At 36.4% G+C, this 24,807-nt stretch overlaps 2 protein-coding genes across 2 annotated transcripts; both read left to right on the forward strand.

The window, feature by feature from the left end:
- The first annotated feature begins 1,763 nt into the window (after positions 1-1,763).
- On the forward strand, positions 1,764-2,991 carry LOC149836063 (putative pentatricopeptide repeat-containing protein At5g59200, chloroplastic). The gene is made up of 3 exons (XM_090009696.1): positions 1,764-2,106; positions 2,185-2,425; positions 2,646-2,991. The coding sequence occupies exons 1-3, from the start codon at positions 1,764-1,766 to the stop codon at positions 2,989-2,991; spliced, it is 930 nt and encodes a 309-aa protein (XP_089865822.1).
- A 7,120-nt stretch (positions 2,992-10,111) lies between these two features.
- On the forward strand, positions 10,112-17,434 carry LOC149836064 (NEP1-interacting protein-like 1). The gene is made up of 5 exons (XM_090009698.1): positions 10,112-10,244; positions 11,584-11,788; positions 15,494-15,548; positions 16,330-16,482; positions 17,234-17,434. The coding sequence occupies exons 1-5, from the start codon at positions 10,112-10,114 to the stop codon at positions 17,366-17,368; spliced, it is 681 nt and encodes a 226-aa protein (XP_089865824.1). The 3' UTR covers positions 17,369-17,434.
- Positions 17,435-24,807: the final 7,373 nt, after the last annotated feature.

The raw sequence follows: 24,807 nt of genomic DNA on the forward strand, positions 1-24,807 counted from the left end.
TATATTTTTATCATAAAAATAGAAGGTTCTCAATTGTGAGGGATCAAATTTGACATCCTTGGATTTGAAAGCTAATGATCTCTGGCTTGAACCTCCAGGTTGGGCCAAAGAACCATGTGTTTCCCTTTGAAATATGTATATTAGAGGCACATTTGTTTTGATCACAGTTGTGATCTCAGCTTGTGAAAACTAGTCACAGGTTCACACCTGTGACCAACTTTCTCAAGTTAGAATGTGTATAGAGTGGCAGGTGACAATCACAGCAACTTTCACATGTTTGTGTTTTCCTGTCAAAGTTGTGTGTGAAAGTTCTGTCATTATGTTTTGTAATCACAGGAATTTGAGAAAATCCCACTTTCACAGGGCATTGCAAGCGTGCCCTAGGTCTTCAAAAAGTGAGCAGTTACCATCATATTGTATATTTTGTTATATTTCATCACCGCCACACATCTTGCTTAATAGAGGTGTATGTGAGCCCCATTTACATATCTCAGAGTTCCCTAGTGAAATGTGTGGTGGGGATTGAATATAACTGATTATTTGTTATATACAATATAACCGTAGCTGCTCTCCACACGACATCAGATCCTTGAACTTGAGATCAGAGGTAGGGATGTCAATGGATAAATTTTTTTCTGATATCCTACCGAATTCGATCCCGTCTAGCTGCATTTGGTAAGCCAAAACCATATCTGATTATAATCGAATGTGGATATGGATTTGATTTTTTGCTACTGAATCCAACAAATATCTGAATTTAATGGATATCCAATTTGTTTACATGTAAAAGGTGGATCTTGTATGAACTTTTCACCATCCAAGTCTCAATTCAAATTCGAATCTATTTAGCCTACATCCGATTACTCGGATATGATATTAGGTCATCTGATCCAAATATGAAACATTTACGTCCCTAATTAGGGATGGGAAACGACATAAGCAGCTCAGAGTTCAGCATGGCTCACTCAGAAATTGAGCTTGGCAAGCCAAGCTATGAGCCAGCTCATTCAAGTAAATGAGTTGAGCACGAACATGGCAATCTTGGTTCAAAGAGGCTCATTTTACATATTATATATTTGTTACACATTATGTATCTTATATACACAAATGAATATTATGTATGTTTTATATATGTATTACAAATATATTATACATAATTTATATATTTTTATATATTAACAAGCTTTGAAAAACACTTAAAATACAAGCTTTTTAGAAAATGAGCCAACTCATGATTAACTCGCAAAACTATGAGCTCACAATCCGGCCCGAGTGAGAGTCTAGCCTTAACGACCTAAGCCCGAACAGCCCAAGCTCGGCTAGTTTACCAGCCCTGTCCCTAGACCACAGGCTCAAAACTTTCAACTGGCAGAGTTCCAATAGATGCTTAACTTTTCTCCTTAAAAAAAAACATAAGCATAATTTTCAACCTCCACGTGTACTTATATTAGAATTGATGCAACACCATAGCACACACACCAAAGCACATTTACAAATATGCCCTCCTGCCACCTAATGCAGCCTGATTCCCTCACCCACATTTTGACATCTCCAGTACCAACCAGCCCCTCTTCCCACACACAAAACACTTCCAATCTACCTCACTAGGATGCATCAATCACTTCCAACAACTCAAGCAAACCCACACACAACTTACAACAGCAGCACAACCCAACAATGCCACCAAGCTCTTGGCTTCCTTCACCCACTTGGCCCACCAGTCAAGCTTTGCTTTGGAGAATGGTCAGCATCTCAACTCCTTTATGTGGAACACCATCATCAAGGCCTCCCTCCAAGATCACAATCCCCACCATGCTCTTCTTCTCTACCATCAAATGCTGACTCAAAATTTCACTCCTGACAAGCATGTGCTTACTTCTGTAATTAAGGCTTGTTCTTCCATTGATTCCACGTTCGTTGAAGGCGTAACCTTCCATGCGCAGATCATTGTATCTGGTTTTGGTTCTGATCCTTTTGTGGCTAGTGCCTTGATTGTGTTGTATTCTGGGTGGGGCTGCATTGGGGCCGCATGCCAAGTGTTTGATGGAATTACTGAGAAAGATACGGCGATCAGGACAGCGATGTTGGTTTGGTATGTGGTGAACGGTGATGTCGAGGGAGCATGAGAAGTGTTTGATGAAATTCCTGAAAGAGATGCTGTAGCTTGGAATGCTTTGATATCAGGGTACGTCCAATGTGGGTTGTCTTCGGATGCTCTGGAACTCTTTCATAAGATGCTGCTTCTTAAAGTGAGGCCCAATTATATCACGGTTGTTTGTGCACTTTCAGCTTGTTCTCAATTGGGTTCCCTTGCTCAAGGAGAATGGATACATGCTTTCATTGACAGAGAGAAGATTGAAGGTTCTGTAATGCAGAGGAATTCTCTTGTTCATATGTATGCTAAATGTGGTAGATTAGATTTCGTGTACGTTTGTTTGTAGATGGAGAACCTAAAAATCTGGAATCATGGAATACCATGATGACAAGCTTTGCGATACACGGATGTGGGACTTGTTCCCTGTCTCTCTTCTCAAAGATGATCAAGTTAGGTTTGCAGCCTGATAGGATTATGTTCATGGGTATGCTTATGACATGTTGCCATGCAGGTATGGTTGATGATGGTTGGAAGTGCTTATTATGAAAAGGGTGTATAAGATAGAACCAAAGGCAGAACATTATGGATGCATGATTGATATCCTTTCTCGTGGAGGGTATCTAGCAGAGGCTTACAATTTATTAATAAACATGCCATTTGACCCCGACATGTCAGTGTTGGGAGCTTTACTTCATGGTTGCCTGATTCATGGCAATTACAAGATGGGATTGCACATTGCAAAGGACCTCATTAAGTTGGATCCGGAGGATAGAGGTCGGTACGTGACTTCATCAAATTTGCTAATGATGGTTGGTAATGGAGAAGTTGCTGCCAGTGTAAGGAGATTGATGGAGGATCCCGAGGTTAAGAAGTCATCAGGAAGTAGCATAATCTAGATCGATGGAGTTGTTCGTGAGTTCACTGCAGGGGACAAATCCCAAGGCAAGACAACAGAAATATATTGGATGATTGATTTGGTTCATAACAACTTAAGATCCTTTCATGTCCTTACATTATGTTGAGGTGTATCAAATTTGCTAATGATGGTTGGTAATGGAGAAGTTGCTGCCAGTGTAAGGAGATTGATGGAGGATCCCGAGGTTAAGAAGTCATCAGGAAGTAGCATAATCTAGATCGATGGAGTTGTTCATGAGTTCACTGCAGGGGACAAATCCCAAGGCAAGACAACAGAAATATATTGGATGATTGATTTGGTTCATAACAACTTAAGATCCTTTCATGTCCTTACATTATGTTGAGGTGTAATTGATTTGGCAAAGAAAAGTCCTGATTACAAGGGACTTGCCTTTGACTCCTAAAATGGAACAAACCGATAAGGGTGTTTCAAACTTGGGACACTTGGACCACCTCAGGGTTGCCAACGTAGAGCCCGGGGTAGTCGTGAAGGCATTGAGATGAAGATGCAGGATCAAACTCCACAGACACATTGGTGTGTCTGTAGCTTTTGAAAGTGGGCCATGTACAGGGTGGTTTTGAGCCCCACCCAGGGTCTGCCTCACCGAAGGTCAGTCCATTAAGTCATTTGGTTCCTTGTCATCAAAAACAAAAAACTTGGGACATTGGGAATTTGGTTGAACCAATGTTGTCAGTATCGGTGTGTATTGTCTGTATCAGCTGATACTTATCGTATCAGAAGAAAATCGATACGCTTCACCCCTATATTGGCTATTTTTTAATGAATGTAAAAAGTACTTGAAATTATTTTTAATATTATTTTAATGGCTTTAACACGTCATTGACACTTACTATTTTTTGGCCGATTCAGAACGATTCACTTGAGTATTGGTATCGGCCGATTCACCTGAATCATTGGTCAAATGATACAAGGCCGATACGATACCGACGACAACATTGGATTGAACACTAGGAGTGCACTTTACACGCTTTGGCACAGATTGTACTGCAGTTGCAGGTGTGAGCTCTTCTTCTATGCACTTGAAACATCAAGGTGGAGACACGGATAATCAGTTTGAGTGAAGGAAAGGGTGTATTGTTCCTTAAGGGCATGTTTGATGCACCGCCCCCCCACCCGAAATGGGACGTTTGGGCCGCGGGGGATGGTGAAAGGGACGTTTGGGCCGCAGGGGATGGTGAAATCATCAAACGGACGGGCAGATGCACGAAACGGCGTCCGCCGCATCTGTTTTCGGGCGTTCTTTTCGTTTGACCCCCAACTGTGACAAAAATAATAGGGACGGGAGGAACAAGGAAAAAAAAGGGTCTCTGTCTCTCCTGTACAGCGGCCAGCCAGTGGGAGACACAAAGATGGTGGTGGGCCTGGTGGCTCCTCGAGCTAAGGCTCTTCTCACCCAAAGATGACCACCTGAATTCAATACTCCATCACCAAGCTCAAGGGAGACTCCCACCATGCTCACCCAGGACGCCCATGGTTGCTCAGTTCCCAACCAGAGACGGTCTCCTCCTCCACCATCCTCCCCATGGTATGATGAGACCCATCTCCCTTCTCTCCATTGCTCCCTTTGTCTTGAGACACACGAAAACCCAATGCTTTCATTCATCATCCGCCCACCAGAGAAGCAAGGATGAATGATATATTGCATCAATGGATGGTTGAAATGCCCACCAGACGCCCATTACATGAAACAATTCTTTGAAACCCTCACCAGAGGCAGAGATGGATGGATGAAATGGCCACCAAGTGTTTAATAAAAAATGAATGTTTGGATTTGTTTAGACAGATGTGGAGAAGTGGTGTGAGGCCTAATCAATTTGTTTTTCATCATTTCAGATGGGTTTTTGGTGATTGGATTGGTCTCTCTCTGGATAGGGGTCTCTGTCTCCCCTTTCTTCTTCTTCTTCTTCATTTTGGTTTTTTTTTTCTTTGATGTTCTCATTGATTTTTTTTATCTCTTTGATTAGGTTCTTCTTATTTGATTTTCTTTGATTAGGTTTGATTTTCATTTATTAGAGGGTTTTCTGTTTGATGTTTATTAATTAGGGCTTTTTTTCTTTGATTTTCATTGATTAGGGCTTTGAATCAAATATGTATAAAGTTATGAATATAATTTATTTTTTTGTATTTTTTATTTTTGATTTGTATATAAAATAAATAGGAATATGGATTTTAATCGTTCTATATAAAAAATATGAATTCTTATTTTTATTTTTATTTTTATTTTTATTTTCATTGATTAAGGAGGTTATTTATTTGGTTTTTGGTTTGTATATAAATATATTTTATTTTTTGTTTTTGGTTTGTACATAAAATGAATATAAATATAAATATGCATTATAGGGTTTCGGGTTTGTCCGACGTTAAAATCCATAATAAACATGTTAAAACACTCATATGGTTGGGAAAAAATTCATATTCAAGGCAAAAATTTATATCGCGATCCATATTCAAGGCAAAAATCTATATTAGGGAAAAAAAACTTGGGATAAAAAACCAATTTATATTTGAGGCAAAAATCCATATTTAGAGCAAAAATCCAATTGAAGATCAATATTTGGGGCAAAAAGCAATTGCTTTAGACATACTTTTAGTAATTGGATCTATATATGAGTCGAAAATCCATAATAAACTTCTTGAAACATATAAAATGATGGATGAATCAGGTCATATGAACCAAAATAAAGTAATTTGACCCATTATCCACGACGGTCCAAGTTGTCTGCACATGTCATAAAAAAAAAAACATTTGAAACACAACATTCGAGCACGGTTCAAACAAACATTGGACTAGTACATTTATTATGAAATGAACAAAATCAGTGTTCTGTTTGTTTCCTTCTTCCTTTCAGTAATTTCATGAACAAACCATCAAACATGTCCTAAAATGTGCTAGGGAAACAGTGTCAAGGACACATGGAATAGAGAGATGTTCCCTTGCCAAGTACATACTGCTAATATCCATCTATGGGCTGTTAGATAATCAAGTGGGCTTTCAGCTCAAATATTAACAAATTAGACTTGTTGAAAGCTAGGTTAATATTGGATGTTTAAAAACATAAACCCCACAACTGAAACCCCTTAACCTACATTATTGTTAGTATGATCAAAGGACCCCCACAAGGCTCATGCATCTTCACTTGAATGAAAAGTATGAACTTCAAGTTGGTCAAATGATTCACTAGCGAGATATTATTCCTGCCTTTATGATCCAAGATATACATCTCTTTGGTTAGCTGGTCAAACTTCAACATCTCATGTTGATTCTTTATTTGTACAGATTGAGCCTATTGTGCTATGTCACGGACACATCATTGTTGGTTGCGTGTCCCTGGTGACACGGATGGACACGCTGACACAGGCATCAACACATACAACATTATTTTAATATAAGTTTTAATTTTATTTCAATACAAAACTATTTTTAATGTTAAAATATTCAAAAATAGTTTTTTATTGATTAAAAAATTAAAAAATCCGCATCCTCGTGTCTCATTTTTGAAACTTTTGAGTGACGAATCATTGTGACAGCTACTGCATACATATCACGAAAATGGGTTATTTTTACAATGATGAAAAGTCATACTTGTCTGGTAGGAGCAGCTAGTGCACGTCACCCTGTGTTGGGATGTTGCAAGTTCGAATCCCAATGGTATAGTTGTATAACTGGTAAGGGTCTGCCTAACCCCCAGCTTACCTTTCAAAAAAAAAGAGATTAGTTCACTTTTAGTCAATGATCTAGACTACCATACAAGAACTACGTAGGACCAGCACTTTGGAAAACAATTAAGGCAACTTGTCAACCAACTATGGTTGTAAAAAAGGCAACTTTTGTTGCTGCTGATGGTAATAATGGGTGCAGTATTGCTAGAAGAGCAGGAAACCGTGAAGACAAGGAAATTTGAACTAAAAACTACCCTACAAGCTACAAGTTTATGGTTAAAACAACTCCACGAAAAAAAATGTCAATTTCATTCCTCATAAATCTAGATCAGAATACCTGAAAATATCCATGGTTTATATGTTTCTAGAGGTCATTATAAAGCTTAAAGTCCAAAATATCCTTGTATACTTAATACAGAAAACCAACCATCCTAAGATATCTTTTGCAAATTTAATGACAATTCCCATATTTGAATAACCATCCAACCTAACACCCACTGTAAATCACCTAATGAGTGATCTGACAAAAAAACTTGCTATTCAATGGGTCTAGCTGCACCAAGAACTACAACCTAACCTGTTCAGTGTTAACTCTTTAGAAAAGTTCCTTCTTGGTTTAGGTCATCTGCTTGGTCCCTCCGTAAATGGCTAAAAACCATGGTCAAACTTCGGTAGCTCGATCGACAACCGAGCTCATCAATGGGGATCATGGACTGAGGTCCCGATCGAGTCCGGCTCCATGAGTCTTGGTAGGTTATTATGAGTTTGAGATTGAGACTGTGTGCAAGAAGCCTTGGTCTGCATGTTTTAATGTTGGCACATTGAATCACCTAAGTTCCACATGGTTGAATGATTGATATACATAAATCTTTCATGAGCAAAGGCCTTCCTTACAGTGAAATCATCGTTGCCTTCTTTCACTGTGATGGTGACCCATATAATACTGAATATTTGAAATTCTAGTGAATGTTGGGAGTGTCTAGGTCTACTTGAGGCACTTCATATTCTCAACTGAACATGGACTTATTGGGTAAAAGAATAAGGCTTTTGAAACATTACGATCTGCCATTTAAGTGTCTGGCTTTTATGAACCATATACTTGATCAGAAAGTTAAGACCAGCACGATTAGGTCTCTGATCCTGGGTGCGGTTTCTCCATGTAATATACGAAAAATAAAATCTGAAAATATGATAACATAAAAGCCAGATATCAACAACTAAATCTTCTGAAAAAACAAGGGCATGAGCGTACGATACCGTATGATACATATTGTTTTTTAATCGTATTTCATAAACTTTGTTATTTTGTTTTTGTTTATATACATGAAAGTACCAGTCTTGTGGCATTGTTCTTATGAGATATGCATGCAATATTATCTTTGGTTTTATATTAGTTGATGTTTGGTCATAGACTTTGCATTCAGTTCCTAGTTCTAAAGCTCTTCCTAGGGCTGGTAAATGAGCCGAATGAACCGAAAAGGGTATGTTCTGGCTCGGCTCGTTTACCAGTTGACCAGGCTTGTGCTCTTGTTTAGCTGAGACAAGCTTGAGCTCAGCTCGTGCCTGAACAAGACGACCCTAACATGAGCCTGTTTGTGTAAAATAATCTATGCTAATTATTACATAGGATCTATATATAACATTTATATATTTCACTTACAATTATATATATTTTATGTATTACACATAATAGTCCATAATTTATATATATCTTCCATGAATCTTTCTCTTTATATTTATATTCTATGTATTCTTCTCTTTATGTATTATACTAAAAATATATATTACACATAAAATATGTAAATATTTTATCCATGCCAGCTCACCCGAGCCGAACACCCTGAGTTTGGGCTCGAATCGTTTAAGCTGAATGAACTGCTCATGGCTCGGCTCTCCACTTATACAAACTTATTGGGAACGAGTTCCTGACGATCGGAACCGAGCTGAGTCACAAGCTGCTCGGTTGGTTTACAAGCCCTAGTTCTTCAAAAAAAAAAAAAAACCCCTCTAATCTTAACAAATCAATATGACATTCATTAGAGAATTTGAATCCCAATGACCATTAATCATATTAATCATATGAGGATCGGACAAAAGAACTATTTTCAGACCAAACTCAAGGCAATCTTAAAAAGTCAAGTTTTGAAGCTGCCATTACCAACTGTATAGCTATATGAATGCACAAAAAGGACCTTTCATCAGTCAACCCCATAAGAGATTTATTTATTTAAAAGGCTTCACGACTTTCACCAAAATTGGACTTTGTGTACCAAATTCTCACATCCAAACTTGGTTCTACACATGGGACCAACATCACCATGATCACGTGATGCCCCCTCCCCCCCAATAAAGATCAATCTCTAGCCATCTATTGTGGTTCCACATGTGATCATGATCCACCTCGGACCATCTATCATGGCTCTACATGTGATCATGTTTCACCATAAATGAGACCCCGGCCCCCACCTCCCCATCTAACACTTGCTTTTCCCATTGATGACACTTTTGCTAATTTATGTAACGGTCCATGGCATTTTAATGTTTGATCGTTGCCTTCGTCGTAATCTCTTAGTTTTCCTTTTGCTTATAAAAAGAATAGAAATTTTCACTTAGATCCAGGTTTTTACCTTCAATCGCATAAAAAGGCCTTTTATTTTAGCCTACGTTCTTCTAAAAGCTGTCAAATAGATGCACTCTTATCATTAACCATAAACTTTAACTTAAATCTTAGTTAAATTGAGTTAAATGACAATAACACCCTCAAATGACCAAAATACCTACCTTCTCTTTTTATGTGAGGTTAAATAAGTATTTTGCAAAGTCCAAAGGGCAATATAGAAAATTCAGAAGGATGAATTCCAAGATGTTGGTAGGCTGGTAAAAGAGCTGACTAAACTTGAAGTGTTCAAGCTTGGCTCATTTTTAGCTAGCCGAGTTCAAGCTCATAATGAGTCCGAGATAAACGAGCCGAGTTGGACCTTGCTTGTTTTATAAAAAAAAATACATTGCTTTAGAGCTGAAAGAAATAGGATTATAAAAAATATATATGTAAAATATATTTCATACTAAGTATCCAGCTTATACAAGTGGAGCCGAGCTGAATACCTATTTTTCATATTCAGTTTGCCAAACACATTTTACAAGTCCGAACAAGCTCCTTAAGGGCCTGACATGAGCCGAGCCATGAGTGGCTCGATCTGCTTGTTTCTCAGCCCTAGTTATTGGTAAAATATGATCTATATTTGGCAATTTTCAAGAAACTTGTAGTTCATATCAGGAAATTTGTAAAAGTGAAACCTATTTTTGTAATTAGTGGCAAAGGTTGGCACCTTAAATGAAATTGATCTCTCTCTCTCTCTCTCTCTTTAAATAGCCCATTCTTCTGCTGCCCTGTTTGCACCAATCTGTGAAGCACAGAAATGGAGAGTTCCTCTGCGTCTGTTTCTTCTGTTCTTGGGGAGGAGAGAGTCAGAGATGGCCATGGTGGTGGTGGTCTGTCTGTCCTTGTGAGGAAGGCCATCTACGCCATTTTCACTTGCGTCTTTGTCACAGGTTTAGCTTCTGCTTCTCCCACTTTTTTTCTGCTCTTGAAAGTGCTGCTTTGCTCCATGAACATAAATCTTTGATTTGTAAGCACAATCTCTGCAATGTTTTTACTCTTAGCCAATGTGATCAGTATCAGTATCGGGCCTGAATCGATTTTCAAAACGATTCAGAGAATCAGCCGATTCGGATTCTGAAGCTACTTTTTTAATATAAAAAATCATTAAAATATAAAATATTATAAATCGGCTCGTTGGCGTCTCCTTTGGTTTCTTGTGGTCCGTGGGTGTCATGTTACCTGAGGGTGATAATGAGGAGAATGATAACTTCTGTTTTACTGATGCTTCACAGAGACACGTTATTTAGGTTTCTGCATCATGTTGACACGAGACATCCCGCCTGACACGATGCACATTATTTTAGTGTTATTTTAATGTTTTCAGACACATAATAAAATATTATCTTATGCATAAAATAAAACAAATAAATCTTTCTAAATTAAAATATAAGAATTTGTGCCCTCGTGTCCTAGTTTTTTGAAAATCATCTGTGTATTTGTGTGTTGTATCCGTATCGACTCCTTGTACGTGGCAGTGTGTCTGCCTTCTTGGTATCAAGCTCATCAACTTGCTGACGTTTTGACAGCAACAAAACAAGAAAAAAGAAACAGAGCAATAAAAATCTGCAATGGAAGAATAACTACAGTTGCTTCCACTGGTCCTGAGCCCAAGTGAATGCAGTATTAAGGCGGGCAGGTTATATGTTCCCCCAGGAACACACACTGTAGCTACAGTGCGTGTTTCTGGGTCTCTACTGAGCACCGCGTGGCGCTCAGTGGGGTGTATGGGGGAGTCGTACATCCTACGGGATGATGTACGACTTCCCCGTACACCCCACTGAGTGGGGACCCCGGAACACGCATTGTAGCTACAGTGCGTATTTCGGAGGTACACACACAACACCCTCTCAGTATTAAGCTAGCATGTCAGCAATGCATGTGTGCTGTTTTTTTTTTGGATTTATAATCCGAAGAAACCGCACTGGACATGAAGACCTGGTTGCGCTGGCTCAGCCTGCCATACCTTCGGTCGTTGTACCGGCATCATAAAACTATGAGGCTAGGACTCCTGTCCCCATGACCTATGCTAATCATTGGCTTGCAGAGAGGGGGGGCGATGCACATAGGAATTGAACCTTGACTGCCTGTCAAGCAGCCAAGGCCCCACCCCATGTGTGCTGTTTGATTCAAGTGTCCTTTAGGGGTTCCACTTGCTGTGCTAGAAATTACTGACCATGTTTCCAAAAGTTTCAACCTACACTAACTTTTGTCACCCTATTTTGCATGCAGTGGGCTCGGTGGTGGGGGCACTAATCATCATCTTGGGAGGGAAAAATGAGAATGTGGGCTTCCTTCATGGAGTAGGGGTTGGAGCCCTATCCGGCGCCATACTTTCAATGGAGATATTAGACTCTTCTCTTGCATTCTTGCATTCTCATCCATCACAGTCCAGGGACACCCTCCTCCTAGTGGTTAGAACCAATGTCATTTCTCAGTAGGTTATGTTGTACTTGATCTTTATTGCTTTTTGATATTATTCTAGTGGTGGATGGACACTTCACTTGGCATATATCCGTGTCCACTTACACGGTTTGACATGACCTAACATTGGCAACGACACTAGACATATCAAACTTGTGTCCAACACAGTCAATAGTATCCCTAGCTTCATCTATTTTTTATGATTTTGGTTGTATATTTTTTATTTGTATCTTGTCATTAATTACATTCCATCTCAAATTTTAATTTGAATATATATATATATATATATATATATATATATATATATATATATATATATATATATATATATATATATATATATAAGGAGAGAGAGTATTGGTTATACTATAGAGTACGGTACTCTCTAGCTAAAACTCATAGTTGTGAATTTTGTTTAATCAGTTTGACCCTGTAGATGATCCATTTACTAGAGAACATGGTCCATTTACTAGAGAACGCACCTTTTTTTATCATGTAATAACATGATTTTCTCAATTATGAAATTTTTGCACACTGACTTTTGAATTTTGAAGATTTTTAGAAAATCTGCTTATGCAATGTGATTGGATGCAAAAACATGTTTTCGACTAACAAACCATATATATCATATCTACGGGGCTTGATCCATTAAAAATATCAAGAAAATGTGATGGAAGGGGTTGTTTCTACTAGAGGGCATGGCACACTCAAGGGTAGACAAATTTTCCAATTATATATATATATATATATATATATATATATATATATATATATATATATATATATATATATATATATATATATATATATATATATATATAAAAGAAGGGGGATGATCCACCCCCAATGCCCTTCAAAATCTGTATGTTAGATATGTCTTTTGATAAATCTCATCGTATGAATGTGATCTCCTTGGTTGAAATCCTATGAATAAACTCTTGGATCAAACTTATGATGTGTAAATAGGATTTTACAAATATCCAAAAATCAATGCTGAAAAATTCTAAAGTTTTTCTATGTTATAAAATCTTACTTACACATCAAAAAGCTTTGTTCCAAGAGTATAATCATATATTTTCAACCATAGAGATCACATCTATACAGCCAGATTTGACAGAAAACATATTTAACATACAAATTTGGAAGGGGTGGACCATCTCTCTCTCTCTCTCTCTCTCTCTCTCTCTCTCTCTCTCTCTCTATATATATATATATATATATATATATATATATATATATATATATATATATATATATGTGTGTGTGTGTGTGTGTATAATGTTATGTTAGTGTATACTGCTTCTGCTGTCTATTGTACCATCATATTTAGTAAAAATCATATATGCAAACTTCGTCTAGTCAACTTAACCCAGTAGGTGCACTCAACATGGTTTGTTTGTTAGGAGTTGAATCCTGGATCATGCCATTTTAACGTAGAATTATGTTTTCTGAGTATGAAATTTTAGTTCATTATGAGTAGTTGATTTTTTAATACTTGAAAAATCAGATTATGTGGTACAATAACATGATAAAAAAAACATGATTTCCACTAAAACAAACCATTCAGATAGTGTTTCTAAGCTTAGATTAGGGATGGCAGTGGACCGGGGCGGGGAGCGGGGGATAGGGTCTCCACCCCCACCCCATTTCAAAATCCGAACCTTCATCCCCGCCTCCATGCCCGCACGGGGATGGATTTCAACCTCCACCCCTGCCTCCATCCCCGTTTCATGTCCTCCATCCCCGGTCCAAACGGGGGCGAGGCGGGGCCCCGTTTCCCCTTAGTCTATAGTCATCCCTTAAAGGATTGGGGACCGGGCGGGACGGGGCTAGGCCGGGATTGAGACGGGGATGGGGTGGGGTGGAGAAAATCTTAAGTCCATCCCCGCCTTCAACCCCGCACGGGGATAGATTTTAACCTTCATCCCCACCTCCATCCCCGTTTCATGCCCTTCATCCCCAGTCCAAACGGGGCGAGGCGGGGCGGAGCCCCGTTGTCCCCCAGTCCACTGCCATCCCTAGCTTATTAGATTCATTAAAAAAATGAAAAACATTGCTTCTTTTACTATATTGTACATGTTGATGACCATAACCAGTAATTGCCCATATAAGTTGTTTGCAGATCTCTTGAGCGGTGCCAAATGTATCGTGTCACAACCGGTACTCGTGTCTGTGTTGTGGCATTCGGCTAGATGTCAGATTACACATGTATTGTTTCAAAACCACAAACTCTTAGGGCACGTTTGATGCCGCGTGACAGGTGTGATTTGGGACATCGCGGCTGCAAATCATGCCCGTCGAAACAAACTAGGGACACGGTAGTGTCTCATAAACGGGTTTTCACCGTTCCACTCCCTGTTACGAAAAGAACAGGACGGGGGACGCTCTTTAAACAAACAAAGAAACTGGCTGGGTCTCCCCGACTCTCTCTCTCTCTCTGTCCCCCCTGTGCAGCGGCCTCTTATATGAAGGACTCCTTTTATTTTCTTAACTGGGCAAACTTACCTCTTCATGCCTTGATCTTTTCTTTGATTAGTGTTGTGTTCGTTCCATGCACACATTCCAAAAAATATCGTATTCTCAGATCCAGATCGTATATATCCAAATATGGGTAGGATCCAGAACAAACATGATAGTGTCTATTTGGTTTTGTGTTCGAAGCAGATTGAAAACTGTGGTAGGGTTATCCGATACCACAAATAGGGGTGGCCATCGGGCCGGGTCCGTGTGTAATTTACGAAGGGTCCAACAAGCTCAGCCCATTCATTGGGTCGGTCATAAAGGGCTTGGTCAGAACTCGAGCCGAGCCCGAGTATAACTTAGTCAGGCCGGACTCTGGCCAAGATGAAGGTTGGGCCTGTCGGGCTGTTATCAGGCCCTAATCAGGCCAGCTCGATGGCCACCCCTAACCAAAAACGGTTTAGATATCAACGGATTCGAAATTTCATTATGAGATCTAATCTGATCCAGATCCATTGTCAAACTCTTTAAGAAACGGATACACCGTCAGGTCAAGCCTGAACTGCCCTAGATCTGACCTCTTTGCAATTGGCAGAGCTATCATATTTAAAAATATAAGATATAAGTGTTTGCCATGGTTTGTTTTAATTATAAAATGGTTTATTTATCTTCACTACAGAAATTTCAAACAATGTCGTTGGTATCGGCCGATTCATATCAGAATCAAAGTTATCAGTATCGTTAAGCATCAGCCTGTATCGGCCCATACCATCGTATTGGCAGAAATTTGATAAGCTTCACTCCTGCTATTTTTTAATAAATATAAAAATACTAAAAATTAAATTTTAAATATTATTTTAATAGTTTTAACACGTGTCACATTATGTTTGACACATAATAATTTTTTATTATTTTTAGGCTGATACAGAACTATTCAGTTGAGTATTGATATGGTATCGGTGGCCAAACGATTCAGGGCCGATACAGATACTGACAACATTGATCAGGAATCAATACAATGCAGGGCTGATTTGGCTTATTTTTCAAAAAGTTAAAAAATAGTTAATTTAAAACTTTTTTAAATTATTTTAAAAGTTTTGTGACACGTGCCATTTTCTGGTTCAAAGTTGGCCGATTCAGTTCAATTCAGCTCCGAATCCCAATTGGCCAATTCAACTGAATCATTTTCAATTTCAAAGAGGAGTTAATTCATGATTTTATTGCTGCAGATTAAGTTATCTTGTGGTTATGCAAGCAGAAAATTTGTTCAAGAACGAGTTGTTCAAGCCATATATGCTGCACTACCAAGACAGGTATACACAGTTTCTAACTATACCTAGGTAGGGGTGTCAATGGGTCGGGTTTGATTCGGACCCAGGTAATACCAGACCTGGCCTCAATTTTCGGGTATGGTATTAGGTCCGGACCTGGGTCTAATCAGACTCACCATAAGAGAAACCATATATCCGGACCCGATAAAAACTACACCCGGTAAAATAATAATTTTTATCATTTTTACATTGAAAATTTGCGGATTTTAATCAGAACTCAGGTTGGGCCGGGTTTAATATAAAATTTTACAAACTATACCCAGATCCACCAGACCCGGGTCTTAATCAGGTCTTCTTATTTATCACTATAGCTGGCCCTATAAGGTTTGGTACAGATCGGGTCCGGGTAAACCCTACCCGTTGACACCCCTATACCTAGGGCTGGACATCGGGCTGGCTGGATACCCATGGAGCTTTCACATACCTGCTTTGAGATGAGTTGGGTCAAAGTCCAACCCAGCTTGACTAGCTAAACAGGACCACCAAAGTGAAAACTTGAAGGGTCTAGCCCAGCCCAACCTGTTTACCTGTTGGGCTTCAGGCTTGACCCAACCCGAAACCGACACGAACCTGCATGGAGCTTTTGGCAGGCATGTCGGGCCCTAAAAGGCCTTGAGTTGTGCTGGGCCGGCCTGGTCTGGTGTTCACGGCTAACCATATCTCACATTTTAAAAAATGACTCACATGTCCCTAGCATTAATTTAGACCAAGATGTGGGTAGTTAACAGTTAACCTCTTGTAAAACAAACCTCATAAAAAGCAGGTGAACGAGTTGGAGGACGCCCGAGACATTTTTGAAACCGATACACGTCCAAAGGGAATGTCTCTAGTTTCGCTCGAGCAACTCGGTAAAACAAAATTTGATGCAACACACGGGGATGGTGATAGCCAATCAATTTGTGCTATATGCTTGCAGGTTGGTTAAAGAGTAATTTAACATCACATCAATCTCTTTCTTCAATCATTTTTTTCACTCCTGACCAGAATACCCTTAATTAAAAGCAATAACATCTTTTACAATATATAATTATTATTTTTAGATAAAAAAAGTTAAATTTATTTTGTTTTTTTTTTAAATTGCATATGCTTTTTTACCTTTAAAAAAAAACTCACTTTACCCCCAAAAAGTAAGAACTTCTATTGCTTTTAAAGGTATTTTAGCTATTTAATCATTCAAATATGGATACTTTAATTAGGGGAATGAAAACATACCCAATAGAAAACCTCCCAAACCTACTCAATAAAATATATTTATCAGATTTTTTGTATGTTTTTGAAATTTTGACCATACAAATGTGATCTATGAGCATGTTTTTATAGGAATCAGTTCTTGGAGCATTTGATTCCAATGCATAGATATGTTTTATAAGGTTTCAAAAATCAACAACCTACAATTTCATAAATTTTTGAGGTTTCAACTACCATTTTTTTCATCCAAATGCATGATCCAAGTATCGATTTCTAGAAAATCAATCATGCTGAACACATATGTAAGGTCAGAATTTTGAAAAACACTGAAAATCTGAAATAGTTCTTATTGGGTAGGTCTGATAGGCTTTCTATTGGGTAGGTTTTTATTTTCCTATATAGATAAATCTGCGTAGGTGCATATACTTTGTGGCTTGAATTTTATGACTAAAGAAATGACATTCTTTGTGAATGTGAAGGACTTCCAACAAGGGGAGCTTGTACGGAGATTGCCTCTTTGTATTCACATCTTCCATCTTGCTTGTATAGATACATGGCTTGCAAAGCATAGCTCATGCCCTCTTTGTAGACGATATTTTGGTGACTACTTCTAAATTTGCATAAAGAGAACGTGATCATGTAATACCTTAGAATTTTCTCTAGTATTCATAATAAATAAAAATGAATTTTTATGTTCAATTTTTGTATGAATTTTAAATTACAAAGATTTTTGAAGATTACTAGAGGATTTTGTCGAGTGAAAGCCTTTTACAGACGAGCAAAGGGCTATCCGGTTGTCTAGTCTGGCCGCCCAACCCGAGATCCTTATGAGGATTGTAGCAGCACAAAAGGAAGACCCTCAGTACAACAGGCTTAAGGCGCTTGCTTAGCAGAAGAAATCTTTTTGACTTAAATAGGATGGTCACGTAGGGATGAGAGAGAAACTTTGGTTGCCTAATGACACAAAGTTGATGGTAGAGTTGTTAGATGAGGCTCACAAGACTAACTACACCATTTACCTAAGCTGCATGAAGATGTTTAGAGACCTACAATGTAAGTATTGGTGGAACAGTATGAAACGAGACATTGCAGGGTATGTCTCAAAGTGCTTGACTTGTTAGCATATCAAAATTGGGCAAAATGTTATAGTAGATGGAGATCCTGCAATGGAAATGAGATTATATTAGTATGAACTTTATGGTGGGTTACATAGAACCCGTTGGCAACACGATGCTATATAAGTTATAGTAGATAGACTCATAAAGTCTATACACTTCTTACCCATTCGAATCAGCCAGTCCCTAGAGAGCCTAGCCAATTTATACATCAAAGAGATTATATGATTGTATGGAGTTCTTATCTCGATCGTATCCAATCATGACCTATGTTTTACCTCTCGATTGTGGGGACATTTATAACAAGCCTTGGGTACTAAGTTGAAGTTTAGTATCATTTTTCATTCTCAATCCGATAGTTAGTATACTGGGGCGAGGTTGGTGAGCAGACTATGAATTCACCAATCGTTGTATAACATTATACGTAGTAGGTGCAAATAATATAGGATATGCTACAGATAGCTTAGAGTCAATATAAGAGCTACAAGGACCAACACCATAGGAAACTCACTTTCAAAGTGAGAGATTTTATATTTGTAAAGGTGTCTCCTACCAAGAGTATGTTCTAATTTGGAAAAAAGAAAATCACTTTCAAAGTGAGAGATTATGTATTTATAAAAGTGTCTCCTACCAAGAGTGTGTTCCGATTTGAAAAAAAGAAAAAAATTGTATTCTGATTTGAAAAAAAAGAAAAAATTGAGTCTCAGATTCATTATCCCTTTTGAGATACTAGAATGAGTTGGAAAAGCAACATACCACGTGACACTACCCCCTTAATATACACAGATCTATAATGTCTATTTGGTGTGTTTTTCTTTGGCACTAAGCTCGGCTCTCAACCGGCTTAGTAGCAAAGAGGGGCATCTGTAAACACCCCAAATTTTTTACCTTCGCTCACAAACCCTTTCCTCTTGCCACTAGGACTCACTCTCTAAATCCTTCAGAAAACCAGTTGGTCGACATCTGAGCTAGAGCTTTTCAGAGCCTAAATTATGTATCAAATTCAAATATTTCATCCTACAATCAAGATTTACTCTCTATTTTTTGCTCAATTTCAGTTGTCAATTTTCATCCTTGAAGAAAAATGTTCAATTCTTTGTCTTTGTTAGGGGTCTGAGACTTCAAATCCCTCATCCAGGGTTTGCCTATTACATCTCATTTTATATCATTCAATATCATTTTGTAATCATCTCATATCATTCCATATCATTTCATGTCATTGCATTGCATGGCATTGAATGGCATTTTCGAGATCCAACACTCTGCCTTTTTCAAAATCTTTCAATCCAGATCCGAGTTTTAAAACCCTATTTCAAAATCAATTTCAAAAACCTAGGTTTTTAGATCAATATTTGCCTTTTGTTAAACCCCAGGATTTTGTTTAAAAATATTTTCTTTACAAAATGATTTAGATTCATTTTAAACTCAATTTGAACTGATCTCAATTCTCGAATAAGACCCATCTAGGTGGCGTAGCTTCCGGATTCCTTCATTCTTTAAATTTTTTAAATTTTTAGAGTCCTAGTTGGATCACAGGACTCTATCTTTTTACTTTTTAAACTTTTTTCAAAATTCTATTTTGGCTTCAAATCAGAGGTAGTCTTATCCTTTGTTCATTCTTTTCATTTTGGACAAAATCTCAGAGTCCCAATCAGATTAGGACTCTTTTCCAGAGTTTTCATCGGATCAGGACTCTACCATTTGCTTCTATTTTTGAGAAAACCTTTCAAAATCTTTCATTTTGGCCAAAATTTTAGAGTTTCAATTGGACTAGGACTCTATCCCAGAGTTTTAGTCGGATTAGGACTCTATCCCGATTTCATCCTCTATTCATGTTTTTCACCTATTTTCAAAAACCTTCTCATCTGACTTTAAAAAAAACAAAAATCTTAGAGTTTCAGCCGAACTAAGACTCTATCACAGAGTTTCAGTCAAACTAAGACTTTGTCTTTCATCTCTATTTTTACTTATTTTCAGTAAAAAATATCAAAAATTTCTATTTTGGTCAAAATTTTAGAGTTTCAGTCGAACTAGGACTCTATTTTAGAGTTTCAGTCAGATCAAGACTCTATCTTTTATTGTTGTTTTCACCTATTTTTTAGAAAATCTTCTAAAATCTTTCGAAAGAAGTCAAAATTTTAGAGTTTTAGTCGAATCAGGACTATGTTCCAGAGTCTCAGTTGGATTAGGACTCTAACCCTGACTTCATTCTTGAGAGAATCTTTCAAAAATTTCTTCATTTACCCTTCAAACAATCAAATTTCAAAATTTCAGGACTTCGTTGTAGAGTTTCAAAATTTTAGGACTCTACCTCAGAGTTTCAATCAGTCCAGAACTCTACTCTGATTTCCTCTTTTTACATTTATCTCACTTATTTTTTGAAAACAGATTCAGTTCTAAGAGTTTCGAAATTCTGGAACTCTATCCTAGAGTCCCAGTTGATTAGGACTCTGACCTTGGTCTCGTATTTTGTTTATTTTCACTAATCTCTGAGGTTTTTCAAAATCTCTTTTTTTTCTTTCAAAAAACCCAAAAATAAAGAGTTTCAAAACTTCAGAACTCTGTCCCAGAGTCCTAATAAGGTTAGGACTCTATTCTGAATCTTATTTTCACTTTCAAATTCAACTTATTTTGAAAATATTTTCATTCATCCTTCAAAAATTAGTCCATTTACAGAGTCCCAGTTGATTTAGGACTCTATTTCAGAGTTTCGATTGAATTAGGACTCTAACCCTGAGTGTATTTTCTGACTTATTTTTACTTGTTTTGATAAAATCCTTCAAAAACTTTTTCGTTTGGCTTTCAAAAACCTAAATGTCAAAGTTTTTGTTGGTTTAGGACTCTAGTCTAGAGTTTCAGTTCGTTTAGGACTCTATTTTTAAAACCTCTGATTGTCATCTGATGATTTCAACTTTGTTTCAAAACCCTTTTTAGTCATTATTTCAATTTTCAAAACCTTGATATGGGGCCCACATAATTGAAGCCACATCTGAAAGAGTTTCAATCCATTTAGGACTCTGATTGATTTAGAACCTCAATTTTATTTTCAAACTTTCTTTCAAAAACTTTCCTTCTTAAAATCCTTTATTTCAAAAACTTGATTTTCAAATCAGTTTTCAACTTTTTCTTAAGCGAGGCCCACCTTGTAGGGGTGCAAAACCCTAATCTTGAATTTCATTTCATTTTATATCTTCCATATTTCAAAAATACAAAATTATATTAGTTAGTTAGGGTGTCTTTTTAAAGTTTTTGAGAAAAATTATTTTAACCCCTTGTTTTTAAAGTTTTAAAATTGTTTTCTGAAAAACCAAGTGGGGCCCACTTAAGTCGGGCCACGCTTGAAGGTATTTTGGTTAGCTTAGGGTTAGTCAGTGTCCTAATTAGGTTAGAAGTTTGAAAGTCTAATTGATTTTAAAATTCTATTTGATTTTAAAACTTTAAATTTGTTTTAACTCTTTTTTAGGGTTTAAAAAAAACCAAATGTGGGCCCACGAGGGGTGTCACCACATTTGAGATTTATTTTAAACAATTAGGACTTAATTAGGATAGTAATTAGGGATTTAATTAAGTTAGGAGACTTTATAAAAATTGTCCCTCCATGTGGCTTATCCAAAACAATTAAAAAGAGCCCAAATAATTCAAACTCTTCCTAAACAAATCCAAAAAAAAAATCTATAAATAGGGGCACCTAAAGGGGGTCCAGCCCATGCTTTCTCACCCTCTCTCCCTCTCAAAAATTCATGATCTTCTCCTCAAGCAGCCTTCCTCCATTGTTGCAACCCCAAGGTAAGGTTTTATTTAATTTATTTTGTTATTTTAATCATTTTTATTGCTTTATTTCATTGATTTCACCATTATCGCCCATTATTTGTTGAATTCAAGCATGCTTTTAGTCTAAAAACCATAAAAAAAATTCAAGAACATGATCCAATGCTATACCATGATATATTTTATGTTCTTGATCCATTAGAATAGCTTAAATCCATATTTTTTATATTTATGCCAAATAGAAGATGAGATTCGCTCGTTCAATGGGTCAAATCCCTCTTTCGAAGGCTAAATCGAATTCCAACCATGCTCACCTTGATTTTTTTATTTTATTTCATTACATTAATGTTTATTTTATTCAGTCAAGCATCAAATCCAGATTCGTTATATTATTTATTGCTTTTTCTTTGATTTTTTCATGTTTAGATTAGTTTATTAATGCTTTATCGATAATCCATGGATTTTGATTTCGGGTACACAGGAAAAATGTTATTTTATGTTCATTTTTTTGTCAAAACATATGATTTTTTTTAGGGTTAAACTGTGAACATGTCAGTGATTTTTTGTAAAAAAAATAGATTATTTTGGGTTTTGTAACCCTATCAAAAAAATAGAAAACCAAACCCTACTTTTTGAACCGTGAAAATGCTATGTGGATTTGACAATGACTTGCCAAGGTGATATCTACCTCATCGAAGATTTGATCGATGATCCATAAGTACCAGTATTTTTTTTATTCTGTCTAGTATTTTTTATAAATTTTTTATATTTTTATGTGTCTGTTTGCTATTTTCTCTCTGTCAGAAAGTAGAATTAGTTTACAGAGCTTGTTATGCATTGTATAAACCCTAGATCGTCTTGTGTCAATCATATCTCCCTCACTGAAGATTTGATCGATGATCCGTAAAAGGTAAAATCTTCCTCTGTGTTTCTACTTTTATCTGCTAAAAGCTTATAAATTTTTAATATGATTTGTTATATTTTCTTGTACCCGAAACCAAATGTATTTATTTCAACTCGTTACATATAAGCCGGAATCAATCATATATTGCCAAAATGATATCTCCCTAACCAAAGATGATTTTTCTGATCTGTAAAAAGAAAATTTTTTGTTTTGCTGTCTAGTATCACTATGTAAATTTTTATGAATTTCCATGGTGATTTGATACCTGATTCAGGTCTGACACTGTGATAGGTATGTGCCCACAAGCAAAATCATGTATTTTAGGGTTTTATTCAATTTTTATATTAAAATAATATCAAAAATATATTTTTTTGAATGAAGATTAATTTTAGGGTTATCATAACTATCCATGTCAATTTTCACAGTTTTTTAAATTCATTTGATGTATTATTTGATTAAATCATGAAAACAGGGTGTCTGCGGAGTCCCGGTTCGAGTAAAACACTGACGAAAATCACTATTTTTGTGATATTTCAAATTTTTTATAAAAAGTTTTATATTTTTAATATTGAATCATGTTTATAATCATGCTAAGGTACTTCACACCCGATTTGGTGTTTATTTGAATCCATTTGAGCCCTAAATCCAAAGTTTTACCAAAATCTTTTCTGAAAACCCTAATTTCAAAGCCATAGTCTTATTTTCAGGGGTATTTTTGTCATTTTTTCTAAATTCTAAATTTCAAAGCTGTTTATTTTTATTATTTATTTAATTTTATATCACATTTTATTATGTTTATCTTAGGAAAATATGGAAAAATACTTATATATGGATAAATTCAGCAATTTCTAGATATTGTTGGATAAATCCCAAAAAGCTAATATATTTTCACTAACAAGTTTTTTTAGTTTTGTAGGGATATTCAAGATTGTATTTTCTTCTATTTTTCTTTATTTTAATTTAATTAGTGATGTAAATTAATTATAAATTTGAAATAATAATTTACTTTTCCTGCTTAGAATAGGATTGCATTGCATATAGTTTTATTTTTCAATAATGTTAATATGTGATGGATGATGATTCATGCATATTCGAACTCACCATAGTCTATACGAATGACATGTGTACTAGCTTCTAAGGAGTTGATAAACTCGGTGGGTTTTATATTTATGGTTATAGTTAGAATACGAACGAAACTCATATTTATCATCTTTTTCTAAGCCACAAACAGCCTACACTCTTAGGCTATCTTCAAAAGCCATTGTATATTTCAATCTTTTCTAAAATACTTTTCTCTTTTTAGAATCAAATGGATTAAATTCAATCCACATCTATGGCCATAGTCAAGAGTATGAGACAAATCTATTTTATTGAAATTTTATAAGGCACCTAAACTTCCTTTTCAAATAATTTTTTCAAAAGTTATTTAGAAAACATTTTTTTTTCAAGATAGCATTCATGCATTATCTAGGTTAGAATGCATCATGAAAAGAATTTTACAAGGCTACACGCCCCTCTTTTTTATCAAATCAAGAATCAAATTTCAAGAAAATCGATTTCTCAAAGTTATCCTGAAATTTCTTCAAAAGTTGATTTCTCTCAAAACATTAAGGTTTCCTTTTTATTAAAAACGATTTTCAATGGATTTTCAAATGCTTTTCTAAGTCCTAAAATCGATTTTCCAGGTTTCAATAACTTCTCAATGTTCAGAATTCAGAGAAATCAATTTTTTCTAAGTCATTTTGAGTTTTCTCAGAAATTGATTTTTTTAAAACATCCGGATTGCCCAGAAATCGATTTTCTTTTTCCTCAAAAATGTTTTCTCAACCTGATTCATGATTTTCAAGATGTCTTTATTTATAAATATTTCAAAATATTTCCAGCATACATCATGTTTTTCAATAAAAAATTCCTCTAAGTCGTAGCACATGTCTGATTCTTTGTGCATTTAGGAATAAAACATCGATTTAAACAAATTGAGCAAAGCATCATATTGATCCTTGGTTCGATTACCCCTGATTATGGTGCCAGGAACGGTTAAACCTCGTACCGACAGGCGAGTCTCATTCTTCAGAATTATCCTGTATTTTAAAACGGAGGCGAGTTATTTTTAAAATCTTTTTCAAAGATGTATGCCTATTCCCAACAACACAGACAACATTATTCACAGCCCCGTACTCCACCATTGCTAGGAATGATGATCAAGGATCATTCGCCTGTGCAGGTGGAGTTTGTTTGACAGATGATCTCATTCATCTTGAGATGA

Source organism: Nuphar pumila, chromosome 6 (assembly GCF_984573655.1).
Source record: "Nuphar pumila chromosome 6, dmNupPumi1.hap1.1, whole genome shotgun sequence".
NCBI lineage: Eukaryota > Viridiplantae > Streptophyta > Magnoliopsida > Nymphaeales > Nymphaeaceae > Nuphar > Nuphar pumila.

Coding starts and splice junctions, on each gene's coding strand:
- LOC149836063 (XM_090009696.1), top strand. CDS start 1,764: ATGTGGAACACCATCATCAAGGCCTCCCTCCAAGATCACAATCCCCAC. Junction 2,107..2,184: donor GGTTTGGTATGTGGTGAACG/GTGATGTCGAGG, acceptor CTTTGATATCAG/GGTACGTCCAATGTGGGTTG. Junction 2,426..2,645: donor TGTGGTAGATTAGATTTCGT/GTACGTTTGTTT, acceptor TATTATGAAAAG/GGTGTATAAGATAGAACCAA.
- LOC149836064 (XM_090009698.1), top strand. CDS start 10,112: ATGGAGAGTTCCTCTGCGTCTGTTTCTTCTGTTCTTGGGGAGGAGAGA. Junction 11,789..15,493: donor AGAACCAATGTCATTTCTCA/GTAGGTTATGTT, acceptor TTATGCAAGCAG/AAAATTTGTTCAAGAACGAG. Junction 15,549..16,329: donor ATGCTGCACTACCAAGACAG/GTATACACAGTT, acceptor CATAAAAAGCAG/GTGAACGAGTTGGAGGACGC.